The sequence below is a fragment of the Erpetoichthys calabaricus genome, chromosome 9, assembly GCF_900747795.2.
Source record: "Erpetoichthys calabaricus chromosome 9, fErpCal1.3, whole genome shotgun sequence".
Taxonomy (NCBI): Eukaryota; Metazoa; Chordata; class Cladistia; order Polypteriformes; family Polypteridae; genus Erpetoichthys; species Erpetoichthys calabaricus.
In genome coordinates this window covers 176,241,535-176,263,087 of record NC_041402.2, presented here as the reverse complement: position 1 = coordinate 176,263,087, position 21,553 = coordinate 176,241,535, and the positions used below count along the sequence as shown (strand labels likewise).

The 21,553-nt window shown below is 43.4% G+C and overlaps 1 protein-coding gene across 8 annotated transcripts in view; it reads right to left on the bottom strand.

The window, feature by feature from the left end:
* Nucleotides 1–9,619: 9,619 nt before the first annotated feature.
* The window catches only part of LOC114656842 (rho guanine nucleotide exchange factor 12-like), a 162,480-nt gene continuing 150,546 nt past the window's right edge, over nucleotides 9,620–21,553 (bottom strand). For 7 of the 8 annotated variants that reach the window (XM_028808420.2, XM_028808424.2, XM_028808422.2 and 4 more), the window contains 13 exons: nucleotides 21,347–21,461; nucleotides 21,168–21,268; nucleotides 20,461–20,538; nucleotides 20,294–20,369; nucleotides 19,776–19,943; nucleotides 19,602–19,689; nucleotides 19,421–19,513; nucleotides 19,244–19,338; nucleotides 17,303–17,521; nucleotides 16,387–16,755; nucleotides 15,982–16,214; nucleotides 15,746–15,818; nucleotides 9,620–11,321 (listed from right to left, as the gene is read on the bottom strand). In XM_028808420.2, coding sequence (XP_028664253.1) covers nucleotides 11,311–11,321; nucleotides 15,746–15,818; nucleotides 15,982–16,214; nucleotides 16,387–16,755; nucleotides 17,303–17,521; nucleotides 19,244–19,338; nucleotides 19,421–19,513; nucleotides 19,602–19,689; nucleotides 19,776–19,943; nucleotides 20,294–20,369; nucleotides 20,461–20,538; nucleotides 21,168–21,268; nucleotides 21,347–21,461 — 1,719 coding nt within the window. In that variant the 3' untranslated portion in view covers nucleotides 9,620–11,310. The remainder of the gene's footprint in view (nucleotides 11,322–15,745; nucleotides 15,819–15,981; nucleotides 16,215–16,386; nucleotides 16,756–17,302; nucleotides 17,522–19,243; nucleotides 19,339–19,420; nucleotides 19,514–19,601; nucleotides 19,690–19,775; nucleotides 19,944–20,293; nucleotides 20,370–20,460; nucleotides 20,539–21,167; nucleotides 21,269–21,346; nucleotides 21,462–21,553) is intronic. The other variant, XM_028808419.2, reaches the window with a different exon arrangement.

The following is a 21,553-nucleotide window of genomic DNA, read 5'->3' as shown; positions in this document are numbered from 1 at the left end:
TAGTGGATGCAGTGGTTTCTCCATAATTGATAGGAGCCTGCTCAGCGCCCGTCGCTCTGCCACAGATGTCAAACTGTCCAGCTCCATGCCTACAATAGAGCCTGCCTTCCTCACCAGTTTATCCAGGCGTGAAGTGTCCTTCTTCTTTATGCTGCCTCCCCAGCACACCACTGCATAGAAGAGGGCGCTCGTCACAACCGTCTGATAGAACATCTGCAGCATCTTATTGCAGATGTTGAAGGACGCCAGCCTTCTAAGGAAGTATAGTCGGCTCTGTCCTTTCTTACACAGCGCATCAGTATTGGCAGTCCAGTCTAATTTATCATCCAGCTGCACTCCCAGGTATTTATAGGTCTGCACCCTCTGCACACAGTCACCTCTGATGATCACGGGGTCCATGAGAGGCCTGGTCCTCCTAAAATCCACCACCAGCTCCTTGGTTTTGCTGGTGTTCAGGTGTAGGTGGTTTGAGTCGCACCATTTAACAAAGTCCTTGATTAGGTCCCTATACTCCTCCTCCTGCCCACTCCTGATGCAGCCCACGATAGCAGTGTCGTCAGCAAACGTTTGCACATGGCAGGACTCCGAGTTGTATTGGAAGTCCAATGTTGATAAAGATGTTGTTGAACAAGACCAAAATCAATAGATAAAATGGTAAAGTCCATTCTAGTAAATTCTACTGCTATGAGCCATTATACCAGCAGATCTTTGATTGCACTTCAGTTTGAAAGAGTGCTGAAGCTGTACACATAGGGATATTAAGGAGTATTTATTATTATTTACATGATGCCTTTATCCAAGGTAACTTACTACATCTGTAACTATTGGTTACATTTCTTTCGATTTGTCTGTTGGAGCCACAGGTAGGTGAAATGACTTGTTCACACAGTGTCAGTTGGACCCACAATCTCAAGTCCAAAGCCTTAAACACTACACTACACTAGCACTGCCTGTCCTGTATGGGTGACCAACATCAACTGACATTCAAGACTGCCATTTCATAGATGGATCTTGATTTGCCCCAAGGGGACATACAACTTTATGCAGAAGTTCAATAATATCAAAGAATAACAATGCCTTATTGAAAACACACCCACAAGAACTTCTAAAGAGAAGACTGTGAACCCAATGAAACGCACACATCCAGAAACGAGGTCATTTCTACTAAACATTCCCCTACAAATGCCACTGTCTTTGTAGTAAAGATGACAATGACAAACATCCACTCAGCGCAGTCATGCCATCTTGGGGTGGAGTGAACAGCTGGACGGTCTGCACACCCAGTAAGAACATAAAGTCCCCAGCTGTTGGAGGGTCACCTTCCAGCTCCGACCACAGTCACAATTATTCTGCTTTCAGACGGTTTCTTGGCAGGCTCATCAAAGGAACTCTTTTGACTGAATTATTTTTTTAAAGTTCCCATTTTGCACTTTACAATGACTTATAAGGAAAAGCTCAATGGAAACTCTCTGTCTGCGAGGCTAATGAATAAAGAATAAATATCAAACAAATGGCAAAAGAGGCAACAATCAAGCAACAGCTGTCTTGCCTGCGGCAAGAGCTCCGTAATTGAGAAAAGGTTCGGCTGCAGCTGCATATGAGATGGTCCTGCCGTCACTTTCCAGGAATCTCATTTCATCTCCATTGACCTTCAGCGGGTTGCTTCGGTTATGGAGCGAGGGGTAAGCCGTAACAGCATGCGTCCCCCTGCATACACGTTGAGCAAACTCACATCTGGAATGTCCCACCATAGTCAGGACTCTGACGCCGTAACCTCAGCCAGGTGTGGCCCACCTGCCAATAGCACTCTGCAGGCACATGTGGAATGGTGGCCTACTGTGTAAAGAATTATTATCGGTAAGCAATCATCTCATCTTCTCAATGATTTTATAAAATAATTAGCACTGGACATGACTTATCCTGGCTCTGCTGCTGAGGGCAGCCTGGAAAAAAATCAGAGAACATTTTACATCAGCAAGTGATGCTGTTGAGCACTCCGGAATTTTATCTTCTTTTCCTCCTCCGCGCCTAATTGTGGACTAGAGGTCACAGAGTGTCATGAAAGCAGCAATGTAGACAACAGCAGCAGGGTCCTAAATGAGAGACATGGTCTCATGCCACATTAACACATTAAAGAATGTGCACCCCTTCATTAATGACCACCTCATATAAATCAAATTTGAATCGGGTGCATCAGATGGCCTGAAGCTCTCTTAGACAGGTTGGTCTGCAGTGTGTGTGTTACCACCATGCCCAGTTTGGAAGAGTTCTCTGAGACCTTCAGAAAGAACTTTACAAACAAGAAACCTATGAGGCTGGGAAGAGATTTAAGAAGATCTTATAAGAATTGGAAATCAACTGCTCCACTGTCCAGAAGATGATCTACATGTGGAGAAGATATCAAACAACATGTCCAGGCTAAGCCTGAGAGCAGAACACAAGATGCTGAAAGATGTCTCTGAGAACACCAGAATTTTGTCACAGGACTTCCAGGTGGGTCTTTCCACTGTTGATGTCAAAGTGGGTGAGCCTACAATTTGAAAGAGGTTGCGCATATTAGATTTGTATGGAAGGTGTGCCAAGGGAACACCAGAAAGAACATCAGAGCAAGACTAAAGTGTGCCCATGAACACTTAGGCAAAGACCAGGACTTCAGGAACAATGTGCTCTGGGCAGGCGAGGCAATGATAAGAGTTTTCTGGACACAGTACCAGAAGAACCTGACACCAACTGTAAAGCATAGTAAGTCATGGTGGAGGTGAGACCATCTGCCAGGAGATTGAAGCTCCACTGAAAGTGGATGTTGCAAAATGACAATAACCCTAAATACATCAGTTAATCCACAAAGGAATGGCTGAAAAGCAAGAAATGAAGGGATCTGGAGTGGCCAAGTCAAAGTCCTGACCAGAATCCTGTGGGGGAATTTGAAATGCGCTCTGTACGCAGGACACCCCCTCAAACATCACACAGCTGAAAGAATCCTGCATGGAGGAGTGGGAAGAACTTTTCCCCAGTCGATGTCAGAGACAGGTATTCATTTGTAGGAAATGCCAACTTGAGGGCACAACATCAGCTATTAGAACCAAGGGGGCTTACTTTTTCCTCAGACACCTGGTGGCTTCTAACACCTATTTTGAACAAACTATTGCAAGGTCAAATTTTCATTGTTTTCTCACCTTTATCTAAACACATTGTGTACATGAAGATCAAATGTTAATACCGTGTTTCAAATACCATACATAACCACATAGCTCAAAAAACGAAAGAAAAAAAAAACATTTCTTGGGGCATACTTTCTTTTTCACACAACCGTAAATGAAAACCCCCAAGTCAAAAACGCCATGGCACCCTCTTCATCTTGCACATATCTTAAACTGACAAATCCCAGTTTAAAAACTGAGGCGGCCGCCTGCTCATCTTCTGCTGTTTTCTTGCCAGCCTTCAAAGTCATCCGGGTCGTGGCCTGCAACAGGAAAACTAAGAGAGTTTCAAACCCCTAGGCTGACAGGCAGTTCCACATTCAACTGCTTCCATTTCTCCACGATCCTGTAAAATAAGAAAGAAAACACAAATTCGGCGTTTACCTTTCAGACAATTAGGAAGCCTGAAGTGCGTCGGGTTAGGGAGGATGAAACCGAAGCCAACCAGCGGCTTTATTAACTGTTTCGCCCTCTAGTGGCCGCATCGTGTACACAGCGCCTCTCGCGTACGCGGACTCAATTAGCGCTCAAAAATGATGTCCTCGGGGATTGGAAGCACATTTTAAGTAACGGAGAAAGAAAAAAAAGTTTTAAGCGTTTTTAGAGTGGTAGATTTAAAAAATTAGATATGGGGGCCCCAGTTTAATCATCTGTTTCTGAACCAAATGTCTGCCAGCTTTGGAATATATTTGGGATCAGCATTTAATAAGAAGGGTTAAGGAAATTCATTAAAAGAAGTCCGTGAGTGCCGCATCAGCAATTTTCAAACTTGTTTATTAAGTTCAGGTAGCTGGCATCTGCCCTGGCATTATTTGGGTCAAGGCAGGAATCAGCTCTGAGTGGGGTGCCAGTGCATCGCTTGACACAGTTCACCCCCAATGTTGACCCAACGAGTTTTGGTTTTGTTCTAAAACATGAATTGTTTTATTTTTAGAATTGTTTTTGAAAGTAAATGCAGCGATGGTTAGTTATATAATTAAAATGATGGATGGCAGTGAACGGCATTTAAATCTGAATTGACCACAGCAGCCGATATTATTGGGGGGGGGGGGGGGGGGGAATCATCGAGCAATGCGCCCACCGACACGGACAGTGGGCGGCTGAGCCCGTCGAGACTTCGCAGCGCAGGCCGACACTCGCCGGCAGACTAAAGCGAATAGTCGACGGCCGGTGAACGTCCAGTAAAAGGGGCGCTCAGTGGGGCCGCGACTGGCCTGCTGCTCGGGTGGAAAAAGAAAAAATTATATTTTTTATTATTATTATTATTATTCTATATTCTGAAACCATGCAGCTTCGCACAAATCCGTTTCTAGCCCGACTGTGTCAGTGCAGAGCTGATCAGATTTTGAGATCTTCTGTTTGCTGCTGTATGAACAGACCAGACTTTGTGTGAAGATGTGACGTTTTGGTTTTTCCCCAAATAAAACACCCGAACAGACACAGTAATCTACAAAGTCTTCACCCCCGTGGATGTTTTCACATTTTATTGTTCAACAACAGTGAAACCCAGTGGACTGATTTTGGCTTTTCTGACACAGGTCACCAGAAAAGGACTCTAATGTCCAAGTGACAACAGATCTGAGCATGGTGGTCTAAATTACTTGCAAACATAAAACACAAACAAACTGATCCCATAAGTATTCACTCCCTTCAATATGACACCCCTAAATCATCACTGGAGCAGCCCAACGGCTTGAGAAGTCCCAGAATTATGTCAGGGGTTTCACTTAATTGTTGTCTAAAAGCTCCTGAATGTGGAAGGGCTAACATGTGAGGAATCAGTATGGTGGGCTAACCGACACCATGAAGACCAAAGAACACTCCAAGCAACTCCATGACAAGCACAAGGCAGGGGATGGAGGGAAGAAAACATCCACGTCACTGAATAGCCAGTTATATCAACCATGAAGACATGGAGGAGATATGTGAGAGTTGTAAATCTGCTGGAGCAGGCTGTCCAAAAGAAATAAATAAAACCAACGAAGACAAATGAGGGAGCCATCAGAGTCACAAGCTACAGTGGCACAGACTGTGTAGGCAACACCTGTGCTTCACCAATCACTGCTTTATGGGAGAGGGCATCTTAGCAAAAGACATGTGGGCTCCATGGTCAGCTGGAAGGTGGTCCTATGGTCTGTTGTGATCCAAATTGAGCTTTTTGGCCATCAGACCAAACATTGTGTTACACTTCACAGTATGCAAAGCACAGCAACCCTGTGAGTCAATGTTGCAGAAGAAGGCAACGTGAAGACTTTTTATGGTGGCCCTTCATGACTGTATATGTCAGTCAAATACATAAAAGAGATCATCTTTGCATGAACAAAATTACGCTCTTTTGCCCACCTCCGACATCTTCAAAAATAAGGCGCATCGATTCGTAAAATGCCATCACTTAGCTGCTCCGCTCTCTTTTCATTTTAATGTGTGCCGTTCGCCGAGCAGACCTCCACCTATTACTTTCCACGGAAAACATGTAGAGTAGAAATCAATTCAAGGTATTAGTGTTAATGCAAACAGACAGAGGTGCCCATAGGTGTGAAGACCACTGGGGTCTGCAGGGTTTGATGTTCATAAATTGGACTTCTGCAAAGAACGCCGCGAAAAAGGAATCAGAAAAATATTCAAGCTGAGGTGGGCAGTGGATACACACCAGGGAGGACTACGCCGGGATTTCTTCATTTTAATGTCGGGAGGTCTCGTTTGTTTTGTATGAAGACCCGTAATGCTAGTTTTATGATCTTTGCTGCCAATTTGTGTGTTTTTTATCACATCCTTCCTGAAAGTGCAGAAAGTTATAGCAGGCCATGGATGAAAGCCCCCAACCAGCTACTTCGGACAGAAAAGGCCAGCCAGTGACCAGTTAAAAAAATAAATAAATAATAAAGGGAGGCACTCCGAATGGCCCTTAAAGAAAAGGGTCTCGCAGAGGGGGTGATGGTGGTTGATGATGAGGATGACGTGCCCATTCCACTTCCTCCTCATGTCCTATTTAGGGCAGTACAGCTGCTCGGGGCGGGGAGGGGGCACACAGTGAATTAGTGAGAACTAGCCCCTTAGTTCTGTCAACCGTCTGCACCTTAAAGGGTACTGTGGTGTGAACCTGTGCTGAAGACCAAGCACTTCTGGACACCATCTCATTGGGACAACAAACACAAGATGCAGGGCAGCACCACGGAAATAAAAGGGACTTCCAGTCAGGGCAAACTAGAAAATCAAAGACTCAAAGCAAAATTCAGATTACGACAGGAAGAACTTAAGAAATTTGACAATCGAGAGCAGACCTCTCAGTCCATCAAGCCCGCTTGTTTAGTTACACCCAGGGCCGGATTTATATGAAAAGAGGCCCTAGGCTATTCCACTTATGAGGCCCTTTCACCTTCCATTTTTAAGTTTGTAAATTACATGAGAGATAATAAAATTTTGCTAACAATTTGAATGTAGGCCCCTCTTGATCTTGAGGCCCTAGGCTTCAGCCTAGTTAGCCTATAGGAACATCCGGCCCTGGTTACACCGTCCCACTATCTCATCCAGATTTTTCTTAAAGGTTCTCACGGTTTCTCCCCCCCAAGTTCCAGAACTGTTTGTGTAAAGAAGTTCTTTGTGGCTTCAGTTGCCTTTCATTTCCAAGGCTGATTAAAAACTCGACAGCAAGAGCAGGGCGGCAGCAGCAGCTCAGACAGCGTTACCTGAAGGACAACCTCACAAGTTTAGCTTCTCTGCCCCAGCGCCATCGCCTGAAGAACAACTCGCCGAGAGATCAAAATGGAGCAGATTTCAAATAGTCCCCCAGTCGACAGTTTGTTCTGGTGTTTCAGGCTGTGAAAATTAAAACCAAACAAAAACAGAACAGCAAACCGAGGCGTGCACAGCGTGGTGTCCCTTGGGTGGATTTCACACTGATCTTCAATTGGAGCTCAAAGCTCAATGAAGTTTCTGGAGTTGGCCGATTTGTTACACTCACCAGGCAAATTAGCAACACCTGCTTATCCCTGCAATTGTTAAACTGGCCAATCAGGCAGCAGCATAAAATGCTGCAGATGCTGGTTAGGAGCTTCAGTTAATGTTCACATCAAACACCAGAAGGTGATCTCAGAGATTTCGACTGGTACAGGACTGTTGGTGCCAGATGGGCTGCTTGGAGTGTTTCTGTAACTTCTGATCTCCTGGGATTTTCACACACAGCAGCAGCCTCTGGCGTTTATTCAGAATGGCATGAAAAACAAAACATCCCGTGAGCTGCAGTTTGTGGATGGAAACACCTTGATGATGAGAGGGGTCAGGGGAGGGAATGGCCATACTGGTTCAAGCTGACAGAAAGGCTACAGTAACTCAGATGACCACTCTGTACAACTGTGGTGAACAGAAATAAAATCTCAGAACACACAACACACCAAACCTCAAGGTGGATGGGCTACAACAGCGGAAGACCACGTTGGGTTCCACTCATCTCAGCCAGAAGCAGAAAGCTGAGGCTGCAGTGGGCAGACGCTCATCAAAACACGTCAGCTGAAGACTGGAAGAACATCGTCTTGTCTGATGAATCTCGATTTATGTTGCGGCACACAGATGGAAGGCCTCAGAATTTGGTGCCAACAGCATAAATCTGTGCACCCACCCTGCCTTGTGTCTACAGTCCAGGATGGTGGAGATGGTGTGGCTCACTTTGATACCAATCAATCATCACTTGAAGGCCATGGCCTTTATCAGTCTTGTTACTGAGCCTGTGCCTCCCTTCATGGCCACAATTCACCCATCGTCTAATACAGGGGTGTCTAAATCCGGTCCTGGTGGGCCGCACTGGCTGCAGGTTTTCATTCTAACCCTTTCCCTAATCAGTGACCATTTTTCACTGCTAATTAACGTTTTCTCCATCACTTTAATAGCCCTGTTAGAAGCGTTCAGTCCTCTGAATTGATGATCCCTTTCTTCATTAAATGACAGCCAAGCAGAAATGAGATGTGAAACGAGCCAACAGAGGACCAGCTAAACTGGGGATTCAAACTCAAACCAATTTAATAAAAAGCCGATGCTTGCTGTTAATTAAACTTGTTATTTAATTCCACGGCTTGTTGCTGCTCTCATTCTGCCACAGCACACATTTTTGAAAAGTGTTGTTTTTCTATTTTTTCCTAAGAGAACCGTCAAAATGTTTCGGTGACCCGAGAGATGAACGTTATCGAGACCGTCACCTCTCTTTGATTTCAGATACTGTGTGATGTGCACAGGTGAGCTGGCCATGTGGCGGCTTACTTTGTGTCTCATTATTGTTTGGCTGCTAATTAAAGAAAAAGAAACAACTATGGGGCCGGAGTTAAGTTAATTAAAAAGTAATCCGCAGCAAAAACTGGTCACTAATTAAGAAGATGGTAAGAATGAAAATTGGAGCCACTGCGGCACTCGAGGCCTGGAGTTTGCCACCCCTGGTCTAATAGTGCATTACCAGGCTGGGAGTAGCTATGGCAGCAAGTCATCTCAGACTGCTTTAAAGGACATGGCAATGATCTTAGTGTTCATCAGTGGCCTCCCCAATCCAACAGAACACCTCTGGGATGTGAAAGAACACGAGAGTCACAGCATGAATGTGCAGCTGACAAATGTACAGAAATGGCGTTATGTTATACCTGCATGGACCAAAACCTCAAAAGTGATGTCTGCAACATCTTGTGGAATCCATGCCATAAAGAATTGAGAGCAATGGAGGTCCTCCTCGCCGGTGTTACTCTACTAGAGTAGTCTGAAGAACTGGCTCAGTGAGGGTCGGAGTGGTGTGGTGGCTCCGAGGCTGGGGATCTGCAGTAGTAATGGGAAGGTTGCCGGTTCGAATCCCGTAAAAGGGACTCTGCTCTGTTGGGCCCTTAACCTGTAATTGCTGAGCGCTTTGAGTAGTGAGAAAAGCAATGTATAAATGCAAAGAAGTACGAGTCTTTCTGCTAATCCCTGTGCCACTCCTAGGCCAATGTGCTCCTCACTAACTTTCTGGCCGCCCCACCAGGTCTGCATCATTAAACTCCATCCCTCGTCTTCCTGAGGCTGTCTGAACCACCATTGCTATTCCTACTTATCGTTTGGGTTTTTTTTTTTTCACTTTCCAGTTAAGGTTTGCACACACAATCATTTCACGCAATCCCATTAGACAGGTGGGCTCCTTTTCCCCAGTAGTTCAAGCTGTGGCATGTCGAGGAACATTGGACTGTCATTTGAATAAACATCTTGTCACGTCGAGTTATGGATGGCGCTGCGAGTCGCTCACCGTGTAACAGGATTATACCGTTCGACATTCGCCTAACAAGTCAGCTCAAATGATTCCGTCGCGTACGTAGGCCGGCCGGCTTCTCCCTAATTAGTCGTATGAATCATCTCTCCCGATGTGTGGGCCGGTGTGTTTTGAGAAGGTGTTGAATTAAGGCCGAGACGTGGACTCATGTTTTCAAGCTTATTTAATGATGTTTCAACACTGTATTTTTTTTTTAAAGCCCAGAATCCCCAAAAAATACACAAATCATCTTGCCTTTTTTTTTTTTTTGAACAATATATTGACTTGTCCAAATGACATATAATCTCTCAACTAAAAGAAGACCTATCTTACACAGTTTAAACAGAAAATCCAAAGGAAGAATAACAATAATAATATTATAATATAATAATAATGCCTCATTAACATCTAGACAATAAGATCAGTAAAAATACAGATTACATTAATATTTTAGGAACAGCTCATGAGAGTGTTTTTTTATTTTTCTTTATTTTTGTATCTTTTAGTAAGCTCTGTTAAAACAGTAAATGATTGTATGGTGTACAAAGCAAAAAAATACAAAATAATTAGGAATAGTTTTGAGATGCAAGTGTCACACAGGACCGTTGGTCAAAAAAAAAATGTACATTTTGTTTTACAAAAAAAAAAAAAATCTGCCTCTTTATGTCCAAAGCTCCAACTCTTTTGAGATTTACATTATTTCTCCTACTGTTCGTACAAATCCAAACGTTAGCCGCACCAAAATCACGGTTACAAGCCACTTGGATCTTTCTGCAATGTTCTCTTTTGTGAATTTTCTTCCTTGAACCTGAAATTTCAGCTTCTCTTTTCTTTTCTTTCTTCCTTCCTTCCTTCCCAGCGTCTTAACCAGGCTTTGCAGTTGACACCGCAGCCTCTTCCATTTGTCCAAAAAAAAGGTCCCGACTACAGAAACTGAAGTGGAGTCCGAGAGAGACCCCTAATGGAGACCGGCTGTAAACACACAGCACAGAAGGCCAGCCTGCCCAGCTTTCGAGGGAATCTCATCTACAGCCGAGTGTCATCTGACCACAAATAAATATGCTGAGGAAAAGGTGCCTGGAGGCAGAGGAAGGGTGCCACAACACCCCCAAGACTGAATTCAGTGCACTGGCCAAGCAGGTGGCATTTGTCAGGTCACTCGCTCTCATCCCAGGCTCTGGATGACCAATAAAAAATGGAACCAATCCATCCCAGCAAGTCACCTCTGCCAGATTAATCTAGAAGCATTTCCAAAAATCAGCCTGGGCCATGAGGGTAGCACACCTCCCATAATGGGCAAGACTGAAATGGACACTTGACAGCCATGGCTGCCTTTTTCCCTGTTGTGCGTGATACACATAAAAATAAAACAGAACAAGGAGGGTGTGAGGAGAAGTGTTCTAAACTGACTTGTTTCTTATTTAACTCAATGATTCTAAACACCGTTCCCCTCAAAAAAAATAATAATAATAATAATAATGAGTGTCTAAATTATTATTCAATGCCTTCCACCTCAGTTTATCTCTGGTGTTGTGTCAGCCGGCCTCTTCCTTTCCTCTTGATTCATGGCAGTGGCTGAGGAACTGGGTTGCCTTGTCCTGGAGTGAAGCAGGCAGGTGCTTAGGAATGTCTTCCAGGTCAGGGGGTCTTCAGGTCCTTCCATGTGGAGCACAGGAGTGGTAAGGGAAAGGACTTTTTTCCCTGCAGGCATAGGGGGCTAGTCCTTGAGGGTGCAGGCCTGGGCAAAAGAAAATGCTCCACAGCAGGAAGATGGGCACCAGGGCAACCTTGCTCAGGTTCCATCTGTTCCTTTTCTGCAAGGTGATGTGGGGGGAAAAAACATGGAGGCAGCCAACACTAACTCTTATCTACAAAAAGAGAGAAAAAAGAAACTCAAGTAACCCTCTCAAGTCCCCAACTCTTCACCAACAGACCCCTGACTGAAAGTCATTCAAAAGTACGCGCAAAGGTTCGGCTCCTCCAAAGCCCGACTCTCAGCTATTTCTAGTCCTACGCCAATGAGAGGGCAAAGACTTCAGACAGGATGAGGAAGGTCTTCCCTGCCCACTGTCTAGTCTCGCAGAGCCAGACGTAGAGACCACCATAAGTGAATTTTACAAAAAACTGGGTGGAAAGACTTGGAGAGCTCACCGAATGTCACAATTGGTGGCGTGAAGGTGGCCCCGTGAAGGTGGCGCTCAGTGTAGGGGCGGCGATTTTGAACTGCAGAGCGAGAGAGAGCTCCTTTTCAAGTTGAACTTGTTGCTTCACAATTATGGTAGTTTTGCATAGCAAATGCATAGACGTGTTCTAAAGTTAAGCGATTTCTATAAATTAACATCTTGCTGCACTGGTGCTTTACAATGGAGGCATCACCAGAAAATAAAAGTCCTAGAAGCTTACTGACCAAGCAAAAGCTTCGATATAAGAAAACACCTTCTTGTGTTTACGACTCATGTTTGTAGCAACAGAAGGGATCTGGAAGTAATTCTTTTCTCGCATAATCCTGGTGCCATTTTTCTCGCAGTAAGGGTATGTTTTCTATTCGGTTGTGCGAGTTCTTATGTAAATATGTAAGTAAATCAAAAAACAACAAACACATTCACACAAAAATTTGATCAGGATTTGGTCTTTCGAGAGGAAACCACACCCCTTTGTGGGTGAAAGGTTACTGAGGAAGACAAACACTGAGTTGGTGTGCAGAGCTGGTGGTCTTTTAAAATGGATGAATCTAATAATATTTGTGTTTTTTGTTCTACAATGATATATATACAGTAATCCCTCCTCCATCGCGGGGGTTGCGTTCCAGAGCCACCCGCGAAATAAGAAAATCCGCGAAGTAGAAACCATATGTTTATATGGTTATTTTTATATTGTCATGCTTGGGTCACAGATTTGCGCAGAAACACAGGAGGTTGTAGAGAGACAGGAACGTTATTCAAACACTGCAAACAAACATTTGTCTCTTTTTCAAAAGTTTAAACTGTGCTCCATGACAAGACAGAGATGACAGTTCTGTCTCACAATTAAAAGAATGCGAACATATCTCTTCAAAGGAGTGCGCGTCAGGAGCACTGAATGTCAGAAAGTGAGAGAAAACCAAACAAATCAATAGGAGTGTTTGGCTTTTAAGTATGCGAAGCACCGCGGCACAAAGCTGTTGAAGGCGGCAGCTCACACCCCCTCCGTCAGGAGCAGAGAGAGGGAGAGACAGACAGAGGAAAACAAACAGTGAAAAATCCATACGTGCCCTTTGAGCTTTTAAGTATGTGAAGCACCGTGCAGCATACTTAAAAGCTGCACACAGAAGGTAGCAACGTGAAGATAATCTTTCAGCATTTTTAGACAAGCGTCCGTATCGTCTAGGTGTGCGAACAGCCCCCCTGCTCACACCCCCTATGTCAGGATCACAGATAGTCAGAGCAAGAGAGAGAGAAAGAAAAGTAAGTTGGGTAGCTTCTCAGCCATCTGCCAATAGCGTCCCTTGTATGAAATCAACTGGGCAAACCAACTGAGGAAGCATGTACCAGAAATTAAAAGACCCATTGTCCTCAGAAATCCGCGAACCAGCAAAAAATCCGCGATATATATTTAAATATGCTTACATATAAAATCCGCGATAGAGTGAAGCCGCGAAAGGCGAAGCGCGATATAGCGAGGGATCACTGTAATCCATTTTACAATGAGTGTGTAATTGCAAGCCGTGGATCAACACTTGACAACTGTCTTGGATGTCTTTGGAAAGTTTTCAAGCTTTTATACTCCAGTAGTCCATTACCCTCCATTTTAAAGCACCAGTGTGGACAAGATATTTTTTAAACTTCATAGGAAACGCCTAACGTTAGAACATGACGTTGTCTGGTAAATGCACAATAAATACCATGTCTGTGAAGAAATAACTGACATTAACATGACCTGGCAGAGAACAAGCTTCTGATTTTGTCTATAGGCAGTTTATCATGAAGTCTCCTAAAAAGAGCCCTAGAGCACACTGCATGTGATAAAATAAATCATCAATGATGCAAGGGGGGGGCACAGTGGTGTTGGTGCTGCTGCCTTGCAATAAGGGGACCAGGGATCGTGTCCCAAGTCCTCCCTGTGTGGAGTTTGCATGTTCTCCCCATGTTTGTGTGCGTTTCTTTCGGGTGCTCCGATTTCCACCCACAGGCCAAATTCGTGCAGGTTAGGTGGACAGGTGATACTAAACTGGCTACAGTATGTGGTTGGGTGGGGGTGTGTGTGTTATTTGCATTAAAGACATCAATGGACGAGTGGTAGAAGTGAGTGACATGATGGCGCAGGTGCCGTGTGTGCTCTCTGTTGATCACATTTACAACAACAGAGCAGGAGTAAATTTAAGACTAGGTTTGTGAAAATGTGAATTACAAAATATGCATTTGAGGTAAATGGTGGGTTACACCCCAACAAAAGGAGGTGAAATGGATGGCCATTCAGAGAGTTCATAATGAAAAGCCACAAGAGATGCAGATGAGGCTGCACAGCATCCAACTTCTGACTGAATATTTAAATAAATAACTAAAATATGTTAACAATACTGTTGGACTTGAACTGAAGACATGCCATACCAGAATACAGTAATAGCGATTTAACATGTACAGTAATCCCCCGCTCTATCGTGGTTCAGCTATCTTGCCACCGCTATATTGTGGAAAAATTCAATAAGTACATCCTACCTGTAGTGTACTTTGCAGCCAATTCATAACAAAGCATACGGTTTTCAGCAGACAAGGAGTTTTGCGTTACAGCACCCAGATGATTTCTTACAAAGCCTGTTATTGGCTGAAAGAGGAGACTCAACCAATCAGAGCAGATTTTATTCTCTTGGGCTCTGACTGTAATCTCGCAAGAACAGCAAGCGTGGGTCCCCGACGAATCGCGTACCTTGCTTGTGGTCCGAATTTTCTGAGCAAACTTTTGTGAACTTTTCGTTTTGTTTTAAGCCCTACGATGGCTCCCAAGCATCCTGCATCTTGTAAGCCTTCTGGTAGCAGTGAGCCTAAGCGCCAGAGGATGACCTTGACCACACAGGAGAAGGTAAAACTGAGGATGATGATTATTGTGTTACTCATATCTTTAGCCCGACATCCGTGTATTATATGTGTATCCAAAGTGTGTTTTAATAAGTTTACATGTGTTTAAAGTGTGTGGGAGGGGTATTTTAAGGCTTAAGCTATAAAAAAAAAAAATCTGGTCTTCTACATCGCGGATTTTCACCTATCGCGGGTGGGTCTGAAATGTAACTTCTGCGATAGGCGGGGGATCACTAATATAATCAGCGCATACTCCATACCTCAACATACAGTACACATAGGCCACAACGCTTACCTAAACTGGATTTGCTGTTGTTGTACCATATAGTGAAGCAATAGACAAAATGACAAAGATATTTTAGCAGACAGAAGCACTTTTAAATGTGTAGGGCCAAATAACTGCGGCGGTCTACGTGTCTCTTCTGTTTCTGCGCTCATCACCAGGTACAAAGTAATCATTAAGTTTCGGTTACCTTGTAGCTACCGAGCTCCATATTGGTGGCAACAATTTTTTTTTATTTTCTGTCATTGTCAAGTCTTTTGTGCAGTTTCTTTTGCTATCTCATTGTCTTTACACATTTATCTAATGCATAAGGAGAAAATATTTATATATATTTTTGGTGGACAACTGAACCCAGTCATTTAAACTGCACAGACTAGAAGAAACTGGGGGAGAGTTTTAAGAAGAAACCCTGGATTTCTCCACTATTCTCTACCAACACTTAATGGAGTTCTCCCCAGATGTGTATTCTTGTTTGAGAATGTCTGGCCCTACGAGACTACTCTCTACATAATTTTCAAATATTAACTTCTCACAGGCCTCATTCCATCTGCCTGCTAACGAAGACAAACTTATTTCACTGGCTCTCCACGTCCCCTGAGTTACATTGGTGGGAAAGAGTTCAGGATCAACTCACTGTGGAGGTAAAGGAATTAGCTTGGTTCTGACCCAGGAGACTCACAGTCTTCCACTAGGATCCTCCAACACAGAGAGAACTCACTAAGAATAGAATAGGCAAGTGAAGACTTGACCAAGTCAAGGACTGATCTGGGATGGGGAACAAGCTACACTTCTAATGTGTCCTGGGGGACTTCACTAACTCCAGAACCAGCATACTGATGGACAGGAATCACAACACATTAATCGTGACCTCAGCCACATTTGAGAAAAAAAAAAATGAAGGGATGGGCTCAGCCATCCAGCCTTCACTTTGAACCTAACAAGAGACCATCATCCATACCTTTGTTTTCTTCAGTGTCAGAAGCTGATCCAGCCAGCCTTTGGCATAAGAGATTATATCGCGATTCAACCACCTAGAGAAAGGAAAAAAAAAATCAGAATGGAAATGCATATAACAACCACAAGTGAAACTACATCAGCATCAGTATGGTAGTGGAGAGTACAGCAGGAAGAACAAGGCTAAGGTCATGGGTGAGAGGAACAAAAGGAAACATTGAAACAAGGAGCGCACAATACCTTTAAATGTTTCAGGTCGGCCTGCAGCTGCCTGATGTACAAGTTGACCTGCTCACTGAACTCGGGAGGAATGGGGTTGATGGGAGCAACTGAGAGGCCACGTCTTGAGGCAGATGTAGAGAGCAGCTTGCTCAGGTCGATTTCTGGATCCTGGTCTGTGACCTCTACGAGCAAATCATCATCTGTACTGCTCTCCCCAACAGCACCAAAGCCCTCTAGGATCAGGCAGTTTCCTGCAACAGGTACAAGTAGTTTTCATTTTTTACACATCTTAGCCCCCCTACTCCCCCTCCCATAAGGCTTAAAGTAAATTACTCAGATTTTTCTCAAACTGCAGTTCTGCTTTTATGTTTTGTTTTTTAAATCAATGCTTTATAAAAACTGGACAATTGTTCCAGTACTCACCATATCCTTCTGAAGCATCAAAAAATTGCTCTGCTGTTTCTTCACTGGCCACTGTATCTCCTGAGGTGGCCTCCCTGCCAGGGGACTTCACCCTGTCACTCTGCGTCGTCTCGGCTACTGACCCCTGGCCCCGTGGGCTGCATGGCTCACTTGCAGAGGAGCCCCGCAGTAGCCGGATGTCATGAATCTGGCTATCAGGGGTAGGAGGGGCCATGCTGTTATCCATTGAACCCCGCTGAGAGTGAGATTGTGTGCTGTGGCTTCCTGCCGATGACCAGCTACGAGACAGCCCACTCTTACAGCCTTCATCGTCTCCAGATTCGTCCATGATGGACATGTACCTGAGCAAGACTAGCTTCAATGCAGCCACTGGTGGGAGGAAAAAAAAAAAAAAGGAACAAATGATTTAGTATGGACTTGTAAGACCGAGATGGAAGAGCATTGGGAGGAACTACACTGGTAATAGAAAGAAGACAAAAGCAGTAAGAAGAGAAAAGGGGACCAGGAGATGTACAAAGGTAGCCTAAGGTAAGACATGCAGGATAGGTAGCCCGTGATATCAGTGGGCCAGAAACCAAAACAGGTGGAGGATCCTGGGAACACAAGGTCAGAAAGAATCGAAGGAGCAGGTCAGGACATGAGGGCAGGTGAGTAAATGAAGAATGAATGGAAATGAGTGAAGCATCAAGATGATTCAAAGGAAAGAAGTTCAATAATACAAAAAGGAAAAACTAATAGGAAATGGCAATATGTGGGCATGGGCGGGAAGACAGAAAGAAGGATTGACAATTACTAACAAAATTACAACACAAATGAGATGGAGACAGGAAAGTGGAAAGCAGCTGGCACTCGCACTGGCCTCTAAACTATGCACAGACACCTACTCCACCCTTAAACATCCCTCTTAGGGTCTTACAATTCTTTAGAGCCGTTTCTGCTCTGCTGGCAGAATGTAGACAGCTCAGCTCCTCTTCATCTATGCTTATGGTCTGTCTGGAAAGCTGCTCATCAAGCTCTGTATCTTCATCTTCATCTCCTTCACCTTGTTCCTCTGATTTGACATGGCCAAAAGGGGTGGTGGCACCAGGGGATGTCACCTGCAGACTCACTGGTGAGGACTCCTCAGAGTCCTTTTCTGTTGTTTTTAAAATAAAATTAAAAAAAAGTGGGTCAAACAACTGTGGCAGGACATTTTAGGTATTTTTAATGCATTTGTACAGGGTTATTATTTCCATATGTACAGAATATCGATCAGTTATCATTGTGCAAAAAGCTCTGATTTAAGCACCACACTGTTATGTTAACTATTTCCTTTATTATTTTGGCACCAGCGAAGACCTTTATGTTGCTCGGTGATCTCATCACATGAGATACATTTGCATTTTGGATTGGGTACAGGACAGTGAAGGGTAAAAATGTTCAAAATGGCAGGCAAGCAAGCTGGTCACATTAGAATTTCCTGCATATGTACCCTTTTAATACAAATTAGTTTTCTTTTTATGACCTTCAATCATGTAAAAACGTTTTCAATATATTTATTTAAATGCAAGGACATAACAATGATCAGATCCTCATTTAACCTTAAAATTAAATCAGCCTTACCCTGGTTGTTAAATGACATAATAGATTTTATTCTCTCATTTTCTTTATTTAAAAAAAAAAAAAATAAACACATCAAAATGTGCAAAATGAACTCATTCCCATGATTTAGTAGCATGTAGAATCACTTAAAAGCAATCACTTTCTGTACATGTTTAATCAACTATTTTATTTTTACCCATTCTTCCTTACAACAGTGCTTCAGGTCATTCACTTATCTGTGGCTTTCTTACCATCACGCCACAACATCTCAACAGGGTTGTAGTTTGCACTTTCACTTGTCTCAGTGCCTGTTTAATGCTCACCTACCCGACATCTTAGTGGTTATTTATCAATTTTATTTTTCAATTTTCAACTCCACAGCTTTTGCATTTTCTGCGATTCTGTTGCACAGTGAAGTGAGCCGATACTTTGAGGGTGCTAGACAAATGTTTAAAAATCTGTTCTTAGTGCAAGTGTAGATCCAAAAGCAGAGCATGTATGGGTTTTGGCGATGGGGGGATGGAGTATCTGTACTAAAGTTTGTTGAAGAAGAATGTCCATTTTACTAATTACAATACAAGCTTACCATTCAAAATTCTAAAAAGGCTAATCATAGAAATAACGTGCGAAGACAGAAGTCTGAAATACATAAATACTGCATCGCATTTCTGGCATAATAGAGTGAAGTAATCAATAAGAACTAAAACAAAAAAAAGTGTTCTTTTACATCGGAACATCTATTTTTGATAATACATTTGAATTTCCTTCAGTTTTTGCTCTGACAGTTTTTATAACCGAAATGTGGCATGTACTGTAGTTTAGTGTATGCTACAAGCAAGTATTTCAATAAAACAGTTTTCAATAAATTGAAACATGTATGAAAAGGCTGATTTACTTCTGTCAATTATAAAGGTCTGTTAAAAATGTACCTCCAGGAAAGGAACCATACCTGCACATATTACAAGTAGTAGTGAAACACCACATGAGATCCTTCAGACCTTTGCATAGCTACTGTTATAGTGTGTTAATCCTCAGTGTACTGGGGGAGTTTAACAGACTCAGGCTTTTATAAGCAGCAGCGAGCGCAATTCTTACATATAGAGTACTTTTAAGCACAACCTGAAATGCTGCTAACTACCTGATACCCCTCTTACTGTGAATATGGTGACACACAGCCAAGATTATTCTTAAATGTGCAATTCTTCTACTTTTTGTTTCTCCTAGACTAGCGCTTGACAAACTGAACTCTACAAGGAAGTGAACACTATCGCATTACCTGAGGGTTGGCCGCTGGCTGCTGAAAGCCCATCAGAGTCCTTGCTGAGCTTGTGGTGCACCCCGCTTACCTCCTCCTCTTCTCCACGATCACTGCTGCAATGTAAGCAATGACAGGTGTGTATCATAAAAGAAATGCTGCTCTCACTCTGTAAGGCACAGTCATCAAGCCACTTACTCGTTAATGGGTGGGGCCTGGGGAGGCAGAGCGATTACATTGAGTGGTTTGGTGTTGATAGATCCAGCTCTCTGTGTGATCAAGTACTGCCACCTGCAAGACACAGAGTTACACGTGACCACTGCTAAAACATATACAAGTTATTTTTCAGCTGGGTATATTAAATGACACAAACACTTACATTTTCTGCTCTGAAACTGTCTGGGCCACTAGCTCGTAGATCTGTGCGCCATTGTCAGACATAGAGATTACAAAGAAAGCCTTGTTATCTGCACAGAGAGAAGACAGGGAATATGATGATGTGAAAGTCTCCATGAGAGCAGGTCTCTAACATCCCATAAATACTGAAACGTACCTGTGGCAACCGGTCGAACCCACACAGAATTGAGCTCAATGACAGGACTGAACACATGCTTGGTCTCTGCTGTACCTGCCAAGTTCTTACTGTGACATTTGAAAATAAGTCGGTCATCCTGCTTCTGCAGAAGAACCAGGATGTCTTCCAAAAGTAGAGTGTAGAGTTCTGGGGGTGAAAATGTTAATATGTCAACTTGAATAATGACCCATAAAACGCCTGTAACACTGGAATAAGAAACAGAGCATTCAAACCAGGACCACCAGTAAATAAGGTTAACGGGCCCTACATGCTAGGTATTTAGAGCTTCAGGCTCATTCAAAAGTAGGAGGTGTACAGTGCCTTGCAACGTGTGTGCCCTACCCGCTAACAATCAGACCCAAGACAGCTAAAGTGGATGAAGTGAATTACAGAAAAATCAACTGTCATACAACACAAACGGGATGTTTATTAGAAAACTAGGAAGAAAGCAGTGACCAGTGGGGTTTGTCCATTAGCCCCAGCATGCCTTTGCTCACCAATTGTCTTGTCCCTGTTTACTTTCCAAGTCAGGTGCCCTTCATGAATCATCTTCCTCTTGGTCAAGTCTAAATTCTGAAGAAACAGAGAAACAATAGGAAAGGAGTAATTAATGAAGAAAATAATGATAAGATGTCGTCTATTACTTTCAGGACACTCGACTCACTCTGAACTCTGAGATCATTGGATACTCGCTCTGCTTCAGCGAGGACAAGTCCAGTCTCCTCTGGTAATCTTCTAGCCGCTGCAAGAGAAGTTAGTCAAAAAATAATTCACTCCATTGAGTAGCTCAGAAAACATCACATTCTCCTTTATGATCCTTTGGTTCTATACACTGCTTCCTGTTTTTACCAACAGTCTCTCACAAACCCTCTCCAAGTGTCTTAATTAGTACACTAAATAAATCCCTCCACACATCCTCACCAGTCATTCATACCCACACTGTGTTGGCAATGCTTTACTTTTTCATTCACTGCATTTTCAAAATATTCCTGGCAGACAAGTGTCCATTGTCACAGAGTATCTCTAGAGGTCCTGCACATTCACAAGTTTCTGTCATTATTCAAGTCATTTTACTTCAATGAGTTCTCAGAATGGGATCAGCACTCACTCATCCCCACCTGCACTCAACAATGCCTGCAACCATTCCCACATTCCCAGAAGTCACGTCAATACAAAGTGTTCTCAAGAGTGTCCCTAACAGTCACTTGCATCCTGTTTAGATGTTCTAAAGGTCTCAAACAAGTTACCAACATCACCCCGGTGTTCTCAGTGTCCCCCAACAGATACATCCCTAAGCAGTGTCCATCTGACCACCCTCCAAAATGTACCTGAATTTGAAAGGGTCAAAAGAGCATGTGCATCCCAACTTGCCTGCTTATTCTCGGACTCCTTCACAACCTGATTGACATAGTTGAGAATTTGCCGGCAACATTCCCCAGCTCTTTTCACCTTCTCTTTCTCTTCAGTGTCCTCTACAAGAGCAATGAAGGAGTAAGAATATGACAACTAAATGGTGGGTAGGTGAAGGGACACAACAGATATATACGCACCTGTGTACTTAGCAATATTTTCCAAGAGGAGTGGATACTTAGTGAGCCTCTGCATTTCAGTAGGAATGATGTCCTTCAGCTGAAGTCGCTTGCACAGAGGATTACTCTCTGCTTCCTAAAACAACACCCATGGCAGAGATGATCATCAGTAAGCCAACAATTCTACTGCCTTCACTTCTACAATAAGCTCCAGGGCACTCCTTCTCA